We start from the raw sequence: 18,645 nt of genomic DNA, 5'->3' as shown, positions 1-18,645 counted from the left end.
TCCTGGCAGTGACTGCTTGATGAAAGATGGCGGTTGTGTCTGGTGCTGGAGGAAGTGAGAGCTGAAGGCAGTTGTGGATGTGACCACTGGACACTTAAGGCACAAGTTTTCCAGGCACATGTCGGATATTGATTCTCCCAAAAAAGCCTAGAGGACTACACCAAAATCTTGTCTCTTGCAGTTGATACTTTAGAATCTAAATCACAATTTTGCAAGAGGTAAAACTCTTTATAGCTTATAAATCTTTCCTTAATGGCTTCTGATAATTTCAGTTATACACAGCTGAAAGCAGTGCAACATGCAGAAAGTGAAAAACTATCTACACTTTCTATATGCTGCACTGCTTTCAGCTGTGTATAGCTGAAATTATCAGAAGCAATTAAGATTTATAAACTATGAGTTTTACCTCATGCAAAGTTGTCATTTCTTTAATAAGACATTAACTATTTTTTTTCTGTGGCCCTCCAAGCACCTACAAATCCAAAATGTGGCCCTGCAAAGGGTTTCAGTTTGAGATCGCTGCTTTACATGTTTTTATAAGTTATCATTGTAGGTGTTAATTTTATAATTTAAAGTTTTCTATACATACAATCAATGTAGGTGGTAATTTTATATTTTCATGATTTAATATATAGTTTTTTTAATATGTACATCTTTTTCATATTTGTATTTTGTCTGGTTCAAAAAACATTTTATCTGTCCCCAAATATCTATGTGTTGTTTAAAGATGTGTATCAATATCATTCTTTATATTGATGTTATATATATATATATATATATATATATTCATAAAAACACAAGTCCTTTTACTAAGGTGTGCTAGCCGTTTTAGCTCACGCTAAACGCTAACGCGTCCATTATAGGCTATGGATGTGTTAGCATATAGCGCGCCTTAGTAAAAGGATCCCTTAGTGCTTCATATTTATGTTTTACACCAGGGGTCCTCAACCCCCGATTTGTGGCCCACTAGCAGTCTGCGTCCATCTGACAGCTGGGCTGCGAGAGAACTGCGGGCAACGGGCATCTCTTCCCCTTGTCTTGCAGCCATCTGACAGCGAGAGAACTGCCGGCAACAGTTCCAGAGGTTCCCTTGTCTTGCCATCTCTCTCCCTTCTCAACATTGCTGGTACTCAAGAGTTTTCTGTTTCTGAGTGTCTGGACGCGGCAACATTCTCACAAGTCTTGTGCGACTGCCCCAAAGCTTCTTCTCTGATGCACTTCCTGTTTCTGCCTGGGCGGCTTGCATCAGAGAAGCTTTGGGGCAGTCTTGCGGGACTTGTGAAAATGTTGCCGCATCTGGACACTCAGAAACAGACAATTCTGAAGTGCACCCATTGAAGGTGAGGGGAAGGGAGAAAGGTGGCCCGATGAGGGGAAGAGGTTCAGTGGCGCTGAAGGGAGAGAGAAGAGCAGACTCTGAAGAGGAGAAAGAGGGAGAAGCAAACACTGGATGAAGTGGGGAGGGAGAGAAGATGCTGGTTAGAAGGGGAGAGAGAGAGGGGAACAGACGCTGAAAGTGGAGAGAGAGGGAGAAGACGCTAGCAAGAAGTGGGGAGAGAAAGGGGAGCAGATTCTGGCTGGGAGAGGATAGAGAGGGGAACAGATGCTGAAAGTGGAGAGAGGGAGCAGATGCTGGATGGGAGGGGAGAAAGCAAGGGGTACAGAGGCTGAGAGAGGGAGCAGATGCTAAAAGGAAGTGGGGAGGAGAAAAAGGGGAGCAGATGCTGAAAGTGGAGGGGGGAGGGAGAGAGGGGAACAGATTGGATGGAAGAGGATAGAGGGGAGCAGACTGGAAGGAAGTGGAGAGGAGAGAGCAAGCACATACTGAATGGAAGGAGGTGATAAAGAAAGAACACATGCTGGATTGGGAGAAGAGGACAGATTTAGTGAGATACTGGAAGGGGTGAGGGAAAGAGGTGGCAAGCTGTAGGTAGACACAATGAAAGGGAAATTGAGGACTGGAAAGTAAATAAACAAGAGGTAGAAAGCAAATTGAGAAGGAAGAGCAGAAAAGAAAGGGAGATGAGAGAGAGATACTGGAGCATTGAGGGAGGGGGAGGAGACAGATACCAGATCTGAAGGGAGGAGAGAGATGCTAAAAATCACCTGGGGGAGTGAGAGATGAACGGGAAGAAAACAGGTGCCAGACCAATTGGGGGGGGTGTGTGTGTGGAGGGAGAGACAGTGTCTGGCAGAGGCATAAAAATAATGCAGAAGACATATGGAAGAGGCAGACAGTAGATGGAAGGAAGAGAATGACAAGATGAGGAAAGTAGAAACAACAAAGGTAGAAATTTCTATTTCTTTTTGCTAGAAATGTAATGTATATTGTATATAAAACTACCCTATGAACCCCCACTCCCCAAGGTCCCTGGAAAATTAACTATAAAAGCAGTCCTTGGTGTCAAAAAGGTTAGGGACCACTATTTTACACCATTAACATTGATAGTGTATATTATTTATGTTATTTGACATATACTTATGTTATTATAATTTAGCAGGCCTTTTCGTCCAAAACACAATCGTGTCGAGTCTTGATATACAGTGGCGTACCAAGGAGGGGGGGCGGTCCGCCCCGGGTGCCAAGCCCTGAGAGGGTGCTCCCGGTCCGGTCCGGTCCCCCCCACCCCCTGTGCCGGGTGTCGCGTCTGGAAACAGCCTGCAGCAAGATCGCGATGCCAGTGATCTTTGCCTGCTTTGGCTGTTTCCTCCGCTGCGGTCCCGCCCCTCCTCTGACATCAGAGGAGGGCGGGACCGCAGCGGAGGAAACAGCCGAAGCAAGCAAAGATCACTGGCATCGCGATCTTGCTGCAGGCTGTTTCCCCAGGGAAATGAAGCGGGGAGGCGGGGGAATGAGCAGTGCTTCGTGGTGGTGGTGGTGGTGGGGCCGAGCGGTCTTTCGAGGTAATGGGGGGGGGCAGCAGGCCTTCAGGGTGGGGCGAGCAGGCAGACCTTGTGGAGGGGGGGAACAGGCCTTCAGGGGGACAGGCAGACCTTCGGGGGGGGATGCAGGCCTTCGGGGGGGACAGGCCTTCAAGGGGGACAGGCCTTCAAGGGGGGGACAGGCAGGCAAGCCTTCAAGGGGGGGACAGGCTTTTGAGGGGGTGTGGGCCTTTGGGGGGGTGCAGGCCTTCGGGGGGGGGGTGCAGGCCTTCAAGGGGGGGCAGCTCTTAAAGGTGAACAGGCAGGCAGGCCTTCAAGGGGGACAGGCTGGCCTTCGGGGGGGGGGGGTGACAGGCCTTCGGGAGGGTGCAGCCTTTCGGAGGGGGTGCAGGCCTTCGGAGGGGATGAAGGCCTTCGGGGGGTGCAGGCCTTCAAGGGGGGGGCAGGCCTTCAAGGGGGGGACAGGCCTTCGGGGGGTGCAGGCCTTCAAAGGGGGGGACAGGCCTTCAGGGGAGGGGGGGCCCTGGTGTAGAAGTACACGGAGGGAAGGGGGAGGGGTTCAAAGAGACGTGCATATGCCGGACTTTGGGTGGGAAGAAATAATGGGTCTGAAAATAGAGGAGAGAGAGAGAGATGATGGACATGGGTTTTAGGGAAGGAAGGAACAGAAAGGGAGAGAAGTTGGACACAAGGGATGGTGTGGAGGGGGGTGATAGAGATACTGGTTAGGAGGGTAGTTGGGAAAAGAAAGGGAGAGATGGTGGACCCTGGAGTGGTGGGGAAGGAGGGAGAGCTGCTGGATGAAAGGGTAGTTAAGAAAAGGTGGATCTGTGGAGGGAGACAAAAAAAAAGGAAAGATGCCAGACATCCGAGGGAGGGAAGGGAAACGGAAGGAGAGGACAGAGATGGCAGATGAATGGTTAGCATGGAGAAAGAAGAAAGAAGGAGACCCTGGCAAGCAAGTTATCAGAAGACAACCAGAGCCTTGGACCAACAAGATTTGAAAAATAACCAGACAATAAAAAGGTAGAAAAACTAATTTTATTTTCTGTTTTGTGATTACAATATGTCAGATTTGAAATGTGTATCCTGCCAGAGCTGGTGTTAGAACGCAAACGTGAGCTAGGATTTAATAGAGAGAGGAAAAGTCCTTTTTGTTTCTTTATTTTATTTACACCACAGCGCCAGTGTGGTTAGGAGAAGCCAAAGGGGGGTGAAAAAGCTATAAAATAAACCCACTAGGATGTTTGAAAAAAACACCCAATTGGGCAGGAAAATCGAATCGATAAACCAATTCAATAGGCTGAATCGAATCGAAATTTTTTTTCCTGAATCTGGCAGCACTAGTTTGCGCTACTGTCTTAGACTTTAGGACCTGGGATTGGGGAGAGATGGCATCCTTGGTACTTTATAATGCAAGTGAAACGAGGATTTGGTCAGACTTTTGAAGGGTCTGCAGAAGAAAAATATTGTATAGGCCGGGGACATGAGACAGCAGGAAATGGGAACTTTTCTTCCTTCTATTTTTGTGAATGGAAAGGCTGAGGATGTCAGAGAGTTCAGTTAAAATATGTGCTTTATAAGAAAATATAATAATGTGTTTTATAAAGTTTATAGCATTGCTAGCCTACCCGGTGAGGTGTTCCTAGTGGTGGTGGTGGCAGCGTGTCAATGTGTTGAGAGGAAGAGGTGATCTGGGAAATTCTGCTGAACAAACTCCGGGCCCATTTCCACCCCCCAGTTAGTCCACTCCACTCAACTGGTTCACACACTGAGTGGGTCTTTGGGTGTTGTTCCTGGGTAGTTGTTTTGGGATCTCTTCCAGTGGTTTGTCAGTATCTCCTTCTGGTCCAAGGAAGGAAACTTTGTTAATCTTAGCACTGACCTACAGAATATGTTTGTAACAGCGCTGCTTGTGTGGCATTAGGCTATGTAGTGATCGAAAGAAAAAACCAGACCTACGCACATTTTTGCACTATATGGTGGGTGTATGAGGAGATTCACATTTCCTGCACAGCTAAATCCGTGTGAAGTTACCTTGTGCTGTATTTGACATCTAGCAAAGTCTCTGTTTGGAAGGAAAGATCTCAGCTTAAAAATGAAGTGGCCAGAAGTTATGGTAAAAGCAGATAGCATAGATGGTTTTAAGAAAGGTTTGGACAAATTCCTGGAGGTAAAGTCCATAGTCTGTTATTAAGACATGGGGGAAACATCTGCTTGCCCTGGATCGGTAGCATGGAATGTTGCAACTCTTTGGGTTTTGGACCAGGTACTAGTGACCTGGATTGGCTTCCATGAGAATGGGTTACTGAGCATGATGGACCATTGGCCTGACCCAGTTAGGCTATTCTTATGTTATGTTCTCATCTGTAGGGGCCTTTGTTTTCACTTCTTATTTTAATGTATTTTTTTTCTGAGAACTTATTTTTTTTTTTTATAATGGGAACAAAAATGGAAGAGAATTAATGTGTGTGGAATGGGGGGGGGGTAACTAATTTCTTCAGCTAAATAATTCAATCCACTTCAAACAGACATAGGAGAACTCACTCACCATTCACACACCCTCCAACCAAAAACGTCAAAAGAAAAAAACTGTTCTACAACCTCCTAGCCATTCGAGCTGCAACACTCGACCCCCAACTCTACAACCTATTGACCTCGACCACAAACTACAAAACCTTCAAAAAAGAAATAAAAACCCTTCTATTCAAAAAACATATAAAACCGAACTAACACAATCAGAACTGTCCCAAGCATCACCTGCAACTACTCCATATGTACTTCTGATGTCATGACAATTCAGACATAATTTATGTTATGTTTGGATTAATGGTTACATATATGAGGTTCAATAAAAGACAATTTTCACTGCCTGTTTCTATTATGACCATTTATTCAGTTTCATGGTTATTACAAAAAATATTTTTTTACATGGGGGGGGGGGGGGGTCAAAAAATTATGGGCCCCGGGTGCCACATACCCTAGGTACGCCACTGTTGATATACAATAAAGAAATTGAACACCCCAGGTCACCTTTGCTGTTATGTTTGAAATCACAAAACCCCCCTTTTATGAAGCTGTATTAGGTTTTTTTATCGTTGGCCATGGCGGTATTAGTGCAACGTGACTTCGTAAAAGGGGGGAGGGGTAAATGTCATTCCTAACCAAAAAACAAACAAAATTACTACATGAACATTATCAATAATGTTTATATACAATCAAAATGTTTATAAATATCATACACAGCAGGATTAAATAAGTAATTGGAGCAACCGCTGAATAAAGTTCTGCAATCTTGAAAAACTTAAAGTGTTTCCACATTTTTGGCCACTAGTATAGCTTCTCCATGTCTTCTTCAAGGGAGAATGTATCTAGCACTTGCTATAGTCCTCTGGACCAATGAGGGGTCACTCAGCATATGCTCCTGTGCCTGATATATCAGGGGCGAGCTGCACTCCAAGGGGACTATCCCTGAGCTGTCTTAAAAGTTAGTGTAGGCCAGTTAGGCACGTTCCCTGTAAAAGGGTTGCTATATCTTCTCCCAGGCAGAACTGTCCCAGGATTTCTGGGAACCTCTATTGCACCAGGAAGCCTCAAAAGTCAGATAAAAAAAACCTGAAAATAAAAAATTCAGATGCAGAGCAGATGAAGACACCTCATCTCACTTGCAGAATGAAAAACTAAGGAGCTGACGCACTGTCCAGTGAAGGGAAGAAACCCACTTGTCAAGACTCGCGTCTCTTTTGCACTGGAACAGCAATAACAATACACAAGAGAGAAAACATTAGCTGAGACATAGATTGCAATGAAACAAAAAGAAAAAAATCAAGATTATTTATTTTTAGCATTTATATACCACTTATATCCTAAGTGGTTTACATTCAGGTACTGAAGCATTTTCCCTATCTGTCCTGGTGGGCTCACACTTTATTTAATGTACCTGGGGCAAAGGGGGATTATATGGCTTCCAAGGGTCACAAGGAACAGCATGGGATAACCTGCCATCCACAACCTAATAGATAGTTTTCTGGTAGTAACCAATGCTTGTTGAATTTTAAATTTTATCAAACAATTAGCATTAGTCAGAAAGTTTTCTAAATTGGACCATATTATCCCTTTACTTAAAATGATTCTTGCATTATCTGCAACACAATCAACAATTGACCTTCCAGTTAGATTAGATAGTGTTGTCCTCATGAGCAATGGTTCTGAAGATATTAAGTTTAGGTATAAGATCTGTAGAAATGGTTAAAATTTTCTTAACCATTTCCTATATTCTTTCCAGAATAGGGAAATCAATGGACATTCATACAGCATACAGTTTTTAATAAAGTACCTTGAGATATTTACATTTCGGAGTCTACAAAGGGTGTAGATCCTACATTGGCATCCAAAATAATTAGTTAATGGGCTTAAATGATTTATTAGAATTAACCGCTTAATTGGCATTAATTATAACGTAGTGTTAATCTGGATGCATGCTATTCTGTAACAAGGGTGCTTAAACTGGTCATTTACAATACTTAAGGTGGCATAGCCATGGGAGGAGCATGGATGTTCATAAAAGATGGTTGCAATGTTAAAGATAGCAAGCTCTGCGCCTCAATTGTGTGCCAGGATCTGCACCAGGTTTTAACTGGCATAAGTCTTCACAACCAAAGCTGAGCATGGAACTCAAGAGTATCCTTTATTGAGCACTGATTTTTATCAGCACCATTTATAGAATTTCCTCCTACATTATTAACACAAATTTGAAGAAAGCCCAGCAAGAAACATTCATTGAAGAGTCCCTAATGCTCTATGATAAAGAATAATTTTAAGTTTGATTCCCAAACTTTCTGTAAACTAGTTGTCTTACTGAAATTATAAAACTGTAATGCAATGAGTCCATATATAAAGAGTTGATGAACATAAAGAATTATTGGGGATTGACGTATAGTATCATAGATATTTGTTTTCTATACAATGTTTTAATTGTAGCCAGCAGAAAAATTGGAAGAATATTTCTGGGTAGACTGGATAATGTTCTCTCAAGCAGTATCTTGAGCTTCAGGAGCTGGAAGAGAATCTCAGCCAAAAGCTTGAAAGTTATCTTTAGCAATTTGTTCAAATTCAATTATAGGATGAGTTTCTCTTTCAATAGCTGGAGGACAAATGTGAGGCAAGGAATTATACTTCTGTCAGTGGTTGTAGGTTTCTTCCTGTAAGTCTATTCAGCACCTCAAGAATCTGTTTTTCCTTTTCATACATCTAAGTAAAAGACAAAGCACAATTAATTTATTTATCCTTTGTCAGAAAAAGTAACGAGGTAAGCTATTGCTCACATTAAAAAAGAGAGGATACATCTTTCAGTCTTAGTGTAGATGTTTCAAGCATCTAAAAAACCAATTCTTTAAATGATTTCTACCACAGCAGTTCCCTGATGTTTCAAGATATTTAAAAGGAATATTTGATTGCATGAAAACCAACATTTTGAGATTTCTCAAGCAAATTACTTACATATATCCTAAAACTAGATTGGCTGAGATTGAATAGCATAGGTTTGGGAACCACTGTCCCAGCCAAGTCAGGTTTTCAGGATACCAATGAATACACATGAGATAAATCTGACTGGCTGAGTGTGTCCTAAGGACTGGGTTGAGAAATATGCTCCCTCTAAGATGAGCACATGAACAATTAATTGTTCACATATTCTAGAAGTGTCGCTCATAGATTTTTACATGGCCAATCACAAAAATAACAAATCAGGAAAATTGTTGGTTTTACAAATACGTACAGTATTTTGTATTAAAGTTTTTGGGATGTGGAATGAATCGTCTAAGTTTCCATTAAAGAGTAAGCTAAAGGAATACTTTTTTTAGAAAGGGTGGTAGATGCATGGAACAGTCTTCCGCTAGAGGGAATAGAGACAGAGACTGTGTCTGATTTCAAGAAAGCCTGGGATAGACATGTGGGATCACTTAAGAGCAGGGGTGTCAAACTCAGTCACAGGGGCCGAAATCCAAAACATATGCCAAGTCGCGGGCCAGACCCTGCCCAATCTCTGCCCCAGACCCCGCCCCCATAATAGTAGTAATTGTAACCATTTTTTCCATTCATTTTTCATATATACACACACAATATAATCTTATTAATAACACATAATGGTTAACCACAAAATTAAACTATACAAAGCACACTGTATGCTTCTCAACATTCATTCCTACCAGAACATGGATAACCCCTATGCAAATACGGGACCAAACCAAACCCTAAGATTCAAGACTCTGCATGCAGTAGAACCCCAGAAAAAAGAAACAAATGCATTTCTTCCTGAACATTGCAAAATATAGACAGCAGATGTAAATCCTTAAAATTGTCACAATTCAATCATTAAATTGAAAATGAAATCATTCCCCCTACCTTTGTTGTTTCCCTCCCTCCATGATGTGCCTCAACTAGGTGCCTCCCTTCAGCGGGTGTCTTACCTTCTGGCTTGTTCCCGCCTGGCTGTTTTATGCCGGTGCAAATGCTATGCTGCCTTTTATTGCCGCCCCCGATGTTATCTTCTGGCTGGCTCTCTACTCCTCACTGCCGCAGTATGCACAAAGCCGCTGGCAGCGGCTACTCGCACGTCCTGTGCCTCATCCAGAAGCATTCCCTCTGATGCAACATCAGAGAGAAGGCTTCTGGTTCAGGCATGGGACGTGCAAGGAACTACCGCATGCGGCTTTGTGCACACTGTGGCAGTGAGGAAGAGGGAATCTGCCAGAAGATAACACCGGGTGCAACAATGAAAATGCCACATCGCCTAATTTGGCCTACGGGTCTTGAGTTTGGCACCTATGATTTAGAGAGAAGAAGAGATAATAACTCTGTATGAGCAGACTGGATGGGCCATTTAGCCTTTATCTACCATCATGTTTCTGTTTCTTATGGTGAAATTCATTTTGATATACGAGTGTTTTGGACTACAAGCCTGTTTCTGGAACAAATTATGCTCGTAAACCAAGGTTTTACCATATTCTAATCTAGGGTTTCTCAACCTGCAGTATTTGTACCTTAGGGGGTATGTGGACCTCCTATTGGGGGTACGCGGGCTGACCGCCACCCATCCGCCCGCTCATTTAATTCTACCTGAGTCTACGACCCCCCCTTCCTTCCTCACTGCCTCTCTCATCTGACACCAATAGTAGCATCTCTTGCTTCTGGATGCGTGGTAAGCCAATAGGAGGGCGGATTGTTGGTGTGTGGCATCTGCAAGCTGCACCCTGGAGGTTGTTGTGGATGGCGGGAGGGGGGGGCCGGGAGGGTAGCAGTGTTTGAGGGGAGAGGAGATTGAAGGGTGATGTGCAGTTTGAAGGGTGACGTGCAGTGTGGGAACCACTAGAGCTGGAGAGTGCATTTTGTCTACAGGCTGAGTTGGGGAACTGTGAAGTGGCTTCTACCTTTCGCCTCCCTGACAGTAAGAGGCGGCCGTTTGGGATTAAGAACATAAGCATTGCCTCCACTGGGTCAGACCTGAGGTCCATCGTGCCCAGCAGTCCACCCACGCAGTGGCCCAACAGATCCAGGACCTGCGCAGTAGCCCTCTATCTATACCCCTCTATCCCTTTTTCCAGCAGGAAATTGTCCAATCCTTTCTTGAACCCCAGTACCGTGCACTGCCCTATTACACCCTCTGGAAGCGCATTCCAGGTGTCCACCACACGCTGGGTAAAGAAAAACTTCCTAGCATCCATTTTGAATCTGTCCCCTTTCAACTTTTCCGAATGCCCTCTTGTTCTTTTATGTTCTGAAAGTTTGAAGAACCTGTCCCTCTCTACTCTCTCTATGCCCTTCATGATCTTGTAGGTTTCTATCATGTCTCCTCTGAGTCTCCGCTTTTCCAGGGAGAAGAGCCCCAGTCTCTCCGATCTTTCAGTGTACAAAAGGTTTTCCATGCCCTTAATCATTTGTGTCGCTCTCCTCTGGACCCTCTCAAGTATTACCATATCCTTCTTAAGGTACAGTGACCAATACTGAACACAGTACTCCAGGTGCGGGCACACCATTGCCCGATACAATGGCAGGATGACTTCTTTCGTTCTGGTTATAATACCCTTCTTGATAATACCCAACATTCTGTTTGCCTTCTTCGAGGCTGCTGCGCATTGTGCCGTTGACTTCATTGTAGTGTCCACCAGTACACCCAAGTCTCTTTCAAGGTTACTTCCTTCTAATACTAATCCCCCCATTTGGTAGCTGAACATCGGGTTCTTTTTCCCTATATGCATGACCTTGCATTTCCCTACATTGAAGTTCATCTGCCATTTATTCGCCCACTCCTCCAGTTTGTTTAGGTCCCTTTGTAGTTCCTCACACTCTTCGGCAGTTCTAACCCTGCTACAGAGTTTAGTGTCATCCGCAAATTTTATAACTTCACACTTCGTCCACGTTTCTAGGTCATTAATAAATACATTGAACAGCAGTGGTCCAAGTACCGACCCCTGCGAAACTCCGCTCATAACCCTCCTCCAGCCCGAGTAGTGACCCTTCACTCCAACCCTCTGCCTTCTGCCTACCAACCAGTGTTTGACCCATCTGTGTACGTCCCCTTCCACCCCGTGGTTCCACAGCTTCCTAAGTAGCCGCTCATGGGGTACCTTGTCAAAGGCCTTTTGGAAGTCGAGGTAAATGATGTCGACAGGTTCCCCTTTGTCCAACTGGCTGTTTACCCCCTCAAAGAAGTGCAGAGGATAAGGGAATTGAGGAGTACAGATAGGAGTAGAGGTAGGTTATAGGAATATTCAGGGACCACTGCACAGGTGATAGGCCTGATGGGCCACCGCAGGAGCGGACCGCTGGGCGGGATGGACCTCTGGTCTGACCCAGCGGAGGCAACTTCTTATGTTCTTAAGTTTGTTTGGCACGATCTTCCCTTGCAGAAGCCATGTTGGCTCGCTTTCATCAGCCCATTTTTTTCAATGTTCTCACAGATGCTGTCCTTTATTAGTGCTTCTACCATCTTGTCCGGAACCGATGTCAAACTTACCGGCCTGTAGTTTCCCAGGTCTCCTCTCGATCCCTTTTTAAAGATAGGTGTAACATTTGCTATCTTCCAGTCCTCCGGGATCTCGCCAGTTTTCAAGGATAAGTTGCAAACTCGTTGGAGTATTCCCACTATCTCATTTTTTAGTTCTTTTAGTACCCTAGGGTGTATTCTGTCCGGGCCTGGTGATTTGTCGCTTTTCAATCTATCTGTTGGAGGACATCCTCATGGCTCACCTCTATTGTTGACAGTTTTTCTTCTTGGTCTCCATGGAAGATCACGTCGGGTTCTAGTACACTGGATGTGTCCTCGCTTGTGAAGACTGACAAGAAGAACTTGTTTAACTTGTTTAACTTGTCGGCTACCTCTTTTTCCTACTTTATCACTCCCTTTCTATCTCCATCATCCAACGGTCCTACTTCCTCCCTCGCTGGTTGCTTCCCTTTAACATATCTGAAGAACGATTTGAAGTTTTTTGCCTCCCTGGCTAGCCTCTCTTCGTATTCCCTTTTCGCTCTCCTAACCACTTGATGACATTCTCTTTGGCGTTTCCTGTGTTCCTTCCAGTTTTCCCCAGTTTGGTCCTTTTTCCATTTCCGGAATGATTTTTTCTTGTCTCCTATCGCTGTCTTCACTTCATTGTTTATCCATGCGGGGTCTTTTGTTCGGTTTTTTTTGCACCCTTTCCTAAATCTGGGGATGTACATATGTTGTGCTTCTTGCACTGTGCCCTTGAATAGAGACCAGGCTTGCTCTACGGTTTCTGTTTCCTTGAGCTGTTTCAGAGTTTTTTTCCTTACCATTGCTCTCATAGCATCATAGTTCCCTTTCTTGAAGTTGAACGTTGTCACTGTGGTTCTCTTCCCTTTTGCTGTACCTACTTCTAATGACAATGATAAAATACTTTTGAGTGACTTAATATGGTGAATTCAAGATTCAACAAACAAAAACTTGTGAAAGTGATTATCAACGAGTGTTCTCACTTGTTCATTCCTAGCTCGGATTACTACTTGCTTTCCCACCGAATCACGGAAGGAAGAAGAAAACGGGACATGAGCCATGATGATTCATCATGGACTGCAAAGAAGACTTTACAGGACAGCAAAGTAAGAAATAATTCCACAGGTAAAGTTTTCTGTAAATGCTGTAATTGTAGCATAAATGACTCACTGACATTGCGTGCCTTTTTGTCTACGTTAGCGAGAGATTTGAGACTATAAACAGCTTGATGGTTAACAGAAAGACAATAGCAATATTGTCCTAACTTTAGAACCACTAACAAAATTCTCGATAGCAATACGACAAATTTCTATGCTCTATATTTCATTTCAGGCACCAGCATTAAACATGTCATCTGAAAAAACTTTGTACTGGGGCCTGGATTTTCTCTTGGCATCCCTGTAAATAATACAGACAAGTACCAAATTGCAAAAGGGAAATAGTATAAAAAAGAACTACCCTAGCTGAAACTATCACATGGCTCACACCAGTAGTTGGAGAACAAGGTCAGTACCAGGCAGACCTATGGTCTCTGCCCTAAAAATGGCAAGAACAAATCAAGATTAAGTTTGTATATGTAGTATTACATCATACTTTATGCTATGAGTTTATTTTGTTAGGCAGTCTAGATCAGGGGTGCCCAAAAGGTCAATCGTGATCGACCGGTAGATCGCGAAGGCAATGTGAGTCGATCACGTTGCCTTCATGCTCTACTTGCTTCCCAACTCAGAAGCACCAAGCCGACCAACTTTCCCCACCTGATGTCAATTCTGATGTCGGAGAGGAAGTTCCGGGCCAGCCAATTGCTGCCTGGCTTGCCCGGAACTTCCTCTCTGACTTCAGAAATGACGTTGGAGAGAGGAAATCTGGCCAGCCCGACGCTTCAGTGTGGAGAAGCAGGGAGAGCTTGGGGTGGCGGTGGTTTGGAGGCCTGTTCACCGATGGTGGCGGCAGTAGCTTCGGAGCAGCCAGAGAGAAAGAAAAAAAGAAGGGAAAAAGAAAGGGGGAACATGAAGACAGAAAGGGGGCATGAAGAGAAAAAGACAGAAAGGGGGGACAGGAAGACAGAAAGAAAGGGGGCATTGAGAGAGAAAGGGGGGACAGGAAGAGAGAAAGACAGACAGAAAGAAAGGGGGGCAGGGAGACAGAAAGAAAGAAAGAAAGACAGGGAGAGAGGAAGAAAAAGTTGGCGGAGGAAATGAGGTCTGGAAGCATACAGCAGGCTGAAAAGGAAGAAATATTGGATGCAGAGTCAGAAGACAACAAAGGTAGGAAAAATGATTTTATTTTCAATTTAGTGATCAAAATGTGTCCATTTTGAGAATTTATATCTGCTATCTATATTTTGCACTATGGCCCCCTTTTATTAAACTGCAATAGCGGTGTTTAGCGCAGGGAGCCTATGAGCATTGAGAGCAGTGCAGGGCATTCAGCGCAGCTCCCTGCGCTAAAAACTGCTCTCGCAGTTTAGTAAATTAAGGAGGGGGTATATTTGTCTATTTTTGTATAGGTTTTTTTTTTTGTAAATCTTTACTGATTTTTAAACTTTGATAGTGCAATACAAATGGTAAATCATACAAACTGCATAAAAAAACACTATTAACTATACAACTATTACATTAAACAATCATTTTCTCCCCTTATCTTAATTATTAAAACAATAATACATGTGATATGATTTCATTATAATGAAATAATTTAACTCCTCAAAATACGTTCCCCCCCCACCCCTCCACCCTCCCTGGATGTGCAAGGACTCTAATGGAAAAAGAAAGAAAGAAAGAAAAATAACCTTAATTATAATGCAATAAAATTAGTTAATAGACTCCATACATCATTAAAGGACTTATTGGTCCCCAAACGTTCTGCCATCATCCTTTCATACTTATACGTAGTACACAGTTATCCCCCCAAAAGTAAAATTAATCCTATCATGGTTTTTCCAATTATGAGTAATCAGTTGAAACCCTATTCCTGTCAAGATCATGAAAAGGCGACTTTTATATTTATCTAAAGTAGGTTTAACTCCATTCCTGGTCCTTCTTGGTACAGATAAAATTGAATGAATCAAAAACAAAAATACTCTGGCTCGGCCCAAAATTAGAACACCTGCCCACCCTCTTTGCACTACCCTCAGGCGCTGCACTGCAGCTTGAGTTCTCAAGCAAGGTCCTTGGCATCATTATCGATTCTTCTCTCTCCCTCAATGACCACCTCAACTCCTTGACTAAATCATGCATTTTCAGTCTCCACATGCTGAGGAAAATAAGATCCTATTTTCGCCAACAACATTTCGCCGTCCTTGTCCAATCCATCATCCTCTCCAAATTAGACTACTGCAATGCCATCTACTTAAGCCTATCAAAAAAAGTCTTCAAAGACTCCAGCTAATCCAGAATACTGCAGCAAAGTTGATCTTTGCAAAACGCAAGTCTGACCATGTCTCCCCATTCCTAGCCAAACTTCACTGGCTCCCAGTGATTTCCAGAATCCATTTCAAATGCTCCTGCCTGGTTTTTAAGATCATTCACGGCATCCTACCTCCCTTAATCCCACTATCTTATAACTCCTCGAGTCCTGACTCTACCAGACCCAAACAAAGGTATAAATTATCCTTCCCCTCTCTACACGGTATTCACAATGCAGGCAAACTGGGAAAATCCCTTCTCTTCAGAATCACAGGTCTTTGGAACGACCTTACTACCCTGCTGCGGAACCTGGGCTCCCTCAATTATTCCGCAAGCAACTGAAAACCTGGCTTTTCACTAAAATGTAATTCTATTCCCCCTTACTCTTCTATATATAAGTTCATGTAAACCTTTTTTTCCTTCTCTTCCTATATTTTAAGTTCTTGTAAACCGTGCCGAGCTCTACAATATCCGTGGAGATGATGCGATATATAAACTTAAAGTTTAGTTTAGTTTAACATGAAGTAAAATACCATATATTATCACCTCATATGACAAGGGGATAGATGATTCAAGAATGAGATTAATTTGTCCCCAAATTGACTTCCAGAAACCAAGTATCAATGGACAAAAATATAACAGATGATCCAAAGTTCCTATATTAATATGACAATGCCAGCATCTATTAGATTTAGAATTGTCTATTTTTTGTAAACAAACTGGGGTCCAAAAAATCCTATGTAATATATAGTATATAATATATTTTATAGTTGTTATTGAGATGACATTGCATAAAGTCATCTGCCTTGACCTCTTTGAAAACCTGCGGAATATAATGATAATTAACATTTTCTCTGCATACAGTGTGCTTTGTGGTTTTTTTTAAATTTTACTGTTGATAGATTATTTTGACTTGGTCATTTTAAAAGTAGCTCGCAAGCCCAAAAAATGTGGGCACCCCTGGTCTAGATGGACCTGTCGTCATCTACTATGTTACTATGCTTGCTTTAGGGGTAGCACCCCCTAGCATTCCCCATTTGGTATCACCTGACCAGTGGCATAGCGAGGGTGAGTAGCACACAGGGCGGTAGCATCCCTCTACCCTCACCCCTCCACCACATGTGTGATCCACTTCCCCTGTACCTCTTTAATTTTCCCAGCCCAAGCAGCATCACAAATTTGCTGCCCGCAATGTGTCGGCTCTCCATCTGATGCCACTTCCTAGGTGCGGGACATAGAAGTGACATCAGGGAGAGGCAAATTGGTTCCTTCTTTCTGCTGCTTAGACTCCCTCTGCTGGCCTGTGACAGGAATTTCACCCTGTCACAAAAACCTGTGAGCTGAAGGGTTAGAAGGTATGGTTTGCCTTTTTGTGAATGATACTAAGACTTGTAACAGAGAGAGAGTGGAAAACATGAAAAAGGATTTGCAAAAGTCAGAAGAATGATCTAATGTTTGTCAACTAAAATTCAATGCAAAGTAGTACAGAGTGATACAATTGGGGAGTAGAAATCCGAGGAAACCTTATGTGCTAGGAGGTGAGAGGCTGCTATGCATGGACGGGGAGAAGGATCTTGGGGTGATTACTGTAATGCTTTATATCAAGGAATAAGTAAAAAAGAACTTATAAGACTACAGATTATTCAAAATACTGCTATTAAACTCTTATCCAAAGCCAAAAATATTCGATCATGTAATGGCTCTTTTGAAAAATGCTCATTAAGAACATAAGAATAGCCTTACTGGGTCAGACCAATGGTCCATCAAGCCCAGTAGCCTGTTCTCACGGTGGCCAATCCAGGTCACTAGTACCTGGCCAAAACCCAAGGAGTAGCAATATTCCATGGTACCAATACAGGGCAAGCAGTGGCTTCCCCATGTCTTTCTCAATAACAAACTATGGACTTTTCCTCCAGGAACTTGTCCAAACCTTCCTTAAAACCAGTTACGCTATCCACTCTTATCACATCCTCTGGCAATGTGTTCCAGAGCTTAATTATTCTCCGAGTGAAAAAAAAGTTTTCTCCTATTGGTTTTAAAAGTATCTCCTAGTAACTTAATCGAGTGTCCCCTAGTCTTTGTAATTTTTGACAGAGTGAAAAATCAATCCACTTGTACCTGTTCTACTCCACTTAGGATTTTGTAGACTTCAATCATATCTCCCCTCAGCTGTCTCTTTTCCAAGCTGAACAGCCCTGTTTTAGTCTTTCCTCATACGAGAGGAGTTCCATCCCCTTTACCATTTTGGTCGCTCTTTGAACCATTTCTAGTGCCACTATATCTTTCTTGAGATAAGAAGACCAGAATTGAACGCAATACTCCAAATGAGGTCGCACCATGGAGCGATACAGGGGCATTATAACGTTCTTAGTCTTGTTAACCATCTCTTTTTAAATAATTGCTAGCATCCTGTTTTGCTTTTTTGGTTGTCGCCACACATTGGGCGGAAGGTTTTATCGTATTGTCTACGATGATACCCAGATCCTTTTCTTGGACACTAATCCATCCCCAAGGTTGACCCTAGCATCCGGTAACTGTGATTCAGGTTATTCTTCCCAATGTGCATCACTTTGCATTTGTCCACATTAAATTTCATCTGCCATTTGGACGCCAAGTCTTCCAATTTCCTAATGTCCGCCTGCAATTTTTCACAATCCGCATGTGTTTTAATAACTTTAAACAGTTTAATGTCATCTGCAAATTTAATCACCTCACTTGTCGTTCCAATTTCCAGATCATTTAAATAGCACCGGTCCCAGCACAGACCCCTGTGGAACTCCACTGTTTACTCTCCTCCATTGAGAAAAATGACCATTTAACCCTACCCTCTGTTTTCTATCCAATAACCAATTCCTAATCCACAGCTGAACTTTGCCACCTATCCCATGACACTTTAATTTTCTCAGGAGCCTCTTGTGAGGAACTTTATCAAAAGCTTTCTGAAAATCTAGATACACTATATCAACCGGCTCACCTTTATCCACATGCTTATTCACACTGTCAAAGAAGTCAAGCAAATTGGTGAGGCAAGATCTCCCTCGGCTGAACCCATGCTGACTCCCTCTCATTAAATCATGTTTGTCTATGGGTTCCACAATTTTATTTATATAATTGTTTCTACCATTTTGCCCGGCACTGAAGTGAGGCTTAGCGGTCTACTTTCCCGGATATCCCTTGGCGCCCTTTTTAAAAATTGGCGTAACATTTGCCACCCTCCAATCTTCAGGTGCTACAGATGATTTTAGCAACAGGTTACATATCACTAATAGCAGGTCAGCAATTTCATGTTTGAGTTCTTTTAGTACCCTGGGATGTATACCATCCAGTCCTGGCATTTTATCACTT

The 18,645-nt window shown here is 43.0% G+C and overlaps 1 protein-coding gene across 2 annotated transcripts in view; it reads right to left on the bottom strand.

The window, feature by feature from the left end:
* Positions 1 to 5,779: 5,779 nt before the first annotated feature.
* YBEY (ybeY metalloendoribonuclease) overlaps positions 5,780 to 18,645 on the bottom strand; it is a 180,649-nt gene continuing 167,783 nt past the window's right edge. For both annotated transcript variants that reach the window (XM_033944926.1, XM_033944927.1), the window contains exon 5: positions 5,780 to 8,133. In XM_033944926.1, the coding sequence (XP_033800817.1) occupies positions 8,053 to 8,133 (81 nt within the window). In that variant the 3' untranslated portion in view covers positions 5,780 to 8,052. The remainder of the gene's footprint in view (positions 8,134 to 18,645) is intronic.

The sequence above is a fragment of the Geotrypetes seraphini genome, chromosome 5 (genome assembly GCF_902459505.1).
Source record: "Geotrypetes seraphini chromosome 5, aGeoSer1.1, whole genome shotgun sequence".
NCBI classification, from domain to species: Eukaryota; Metazoa; Chordata; class Amphibia; order Gymnophiona; family Dermophiidae; genus Geotrypetes; species Geotrypetes seraphini.
This window is presented reverse-complemented; position numbering and strand designations above follow the sequence as displayed.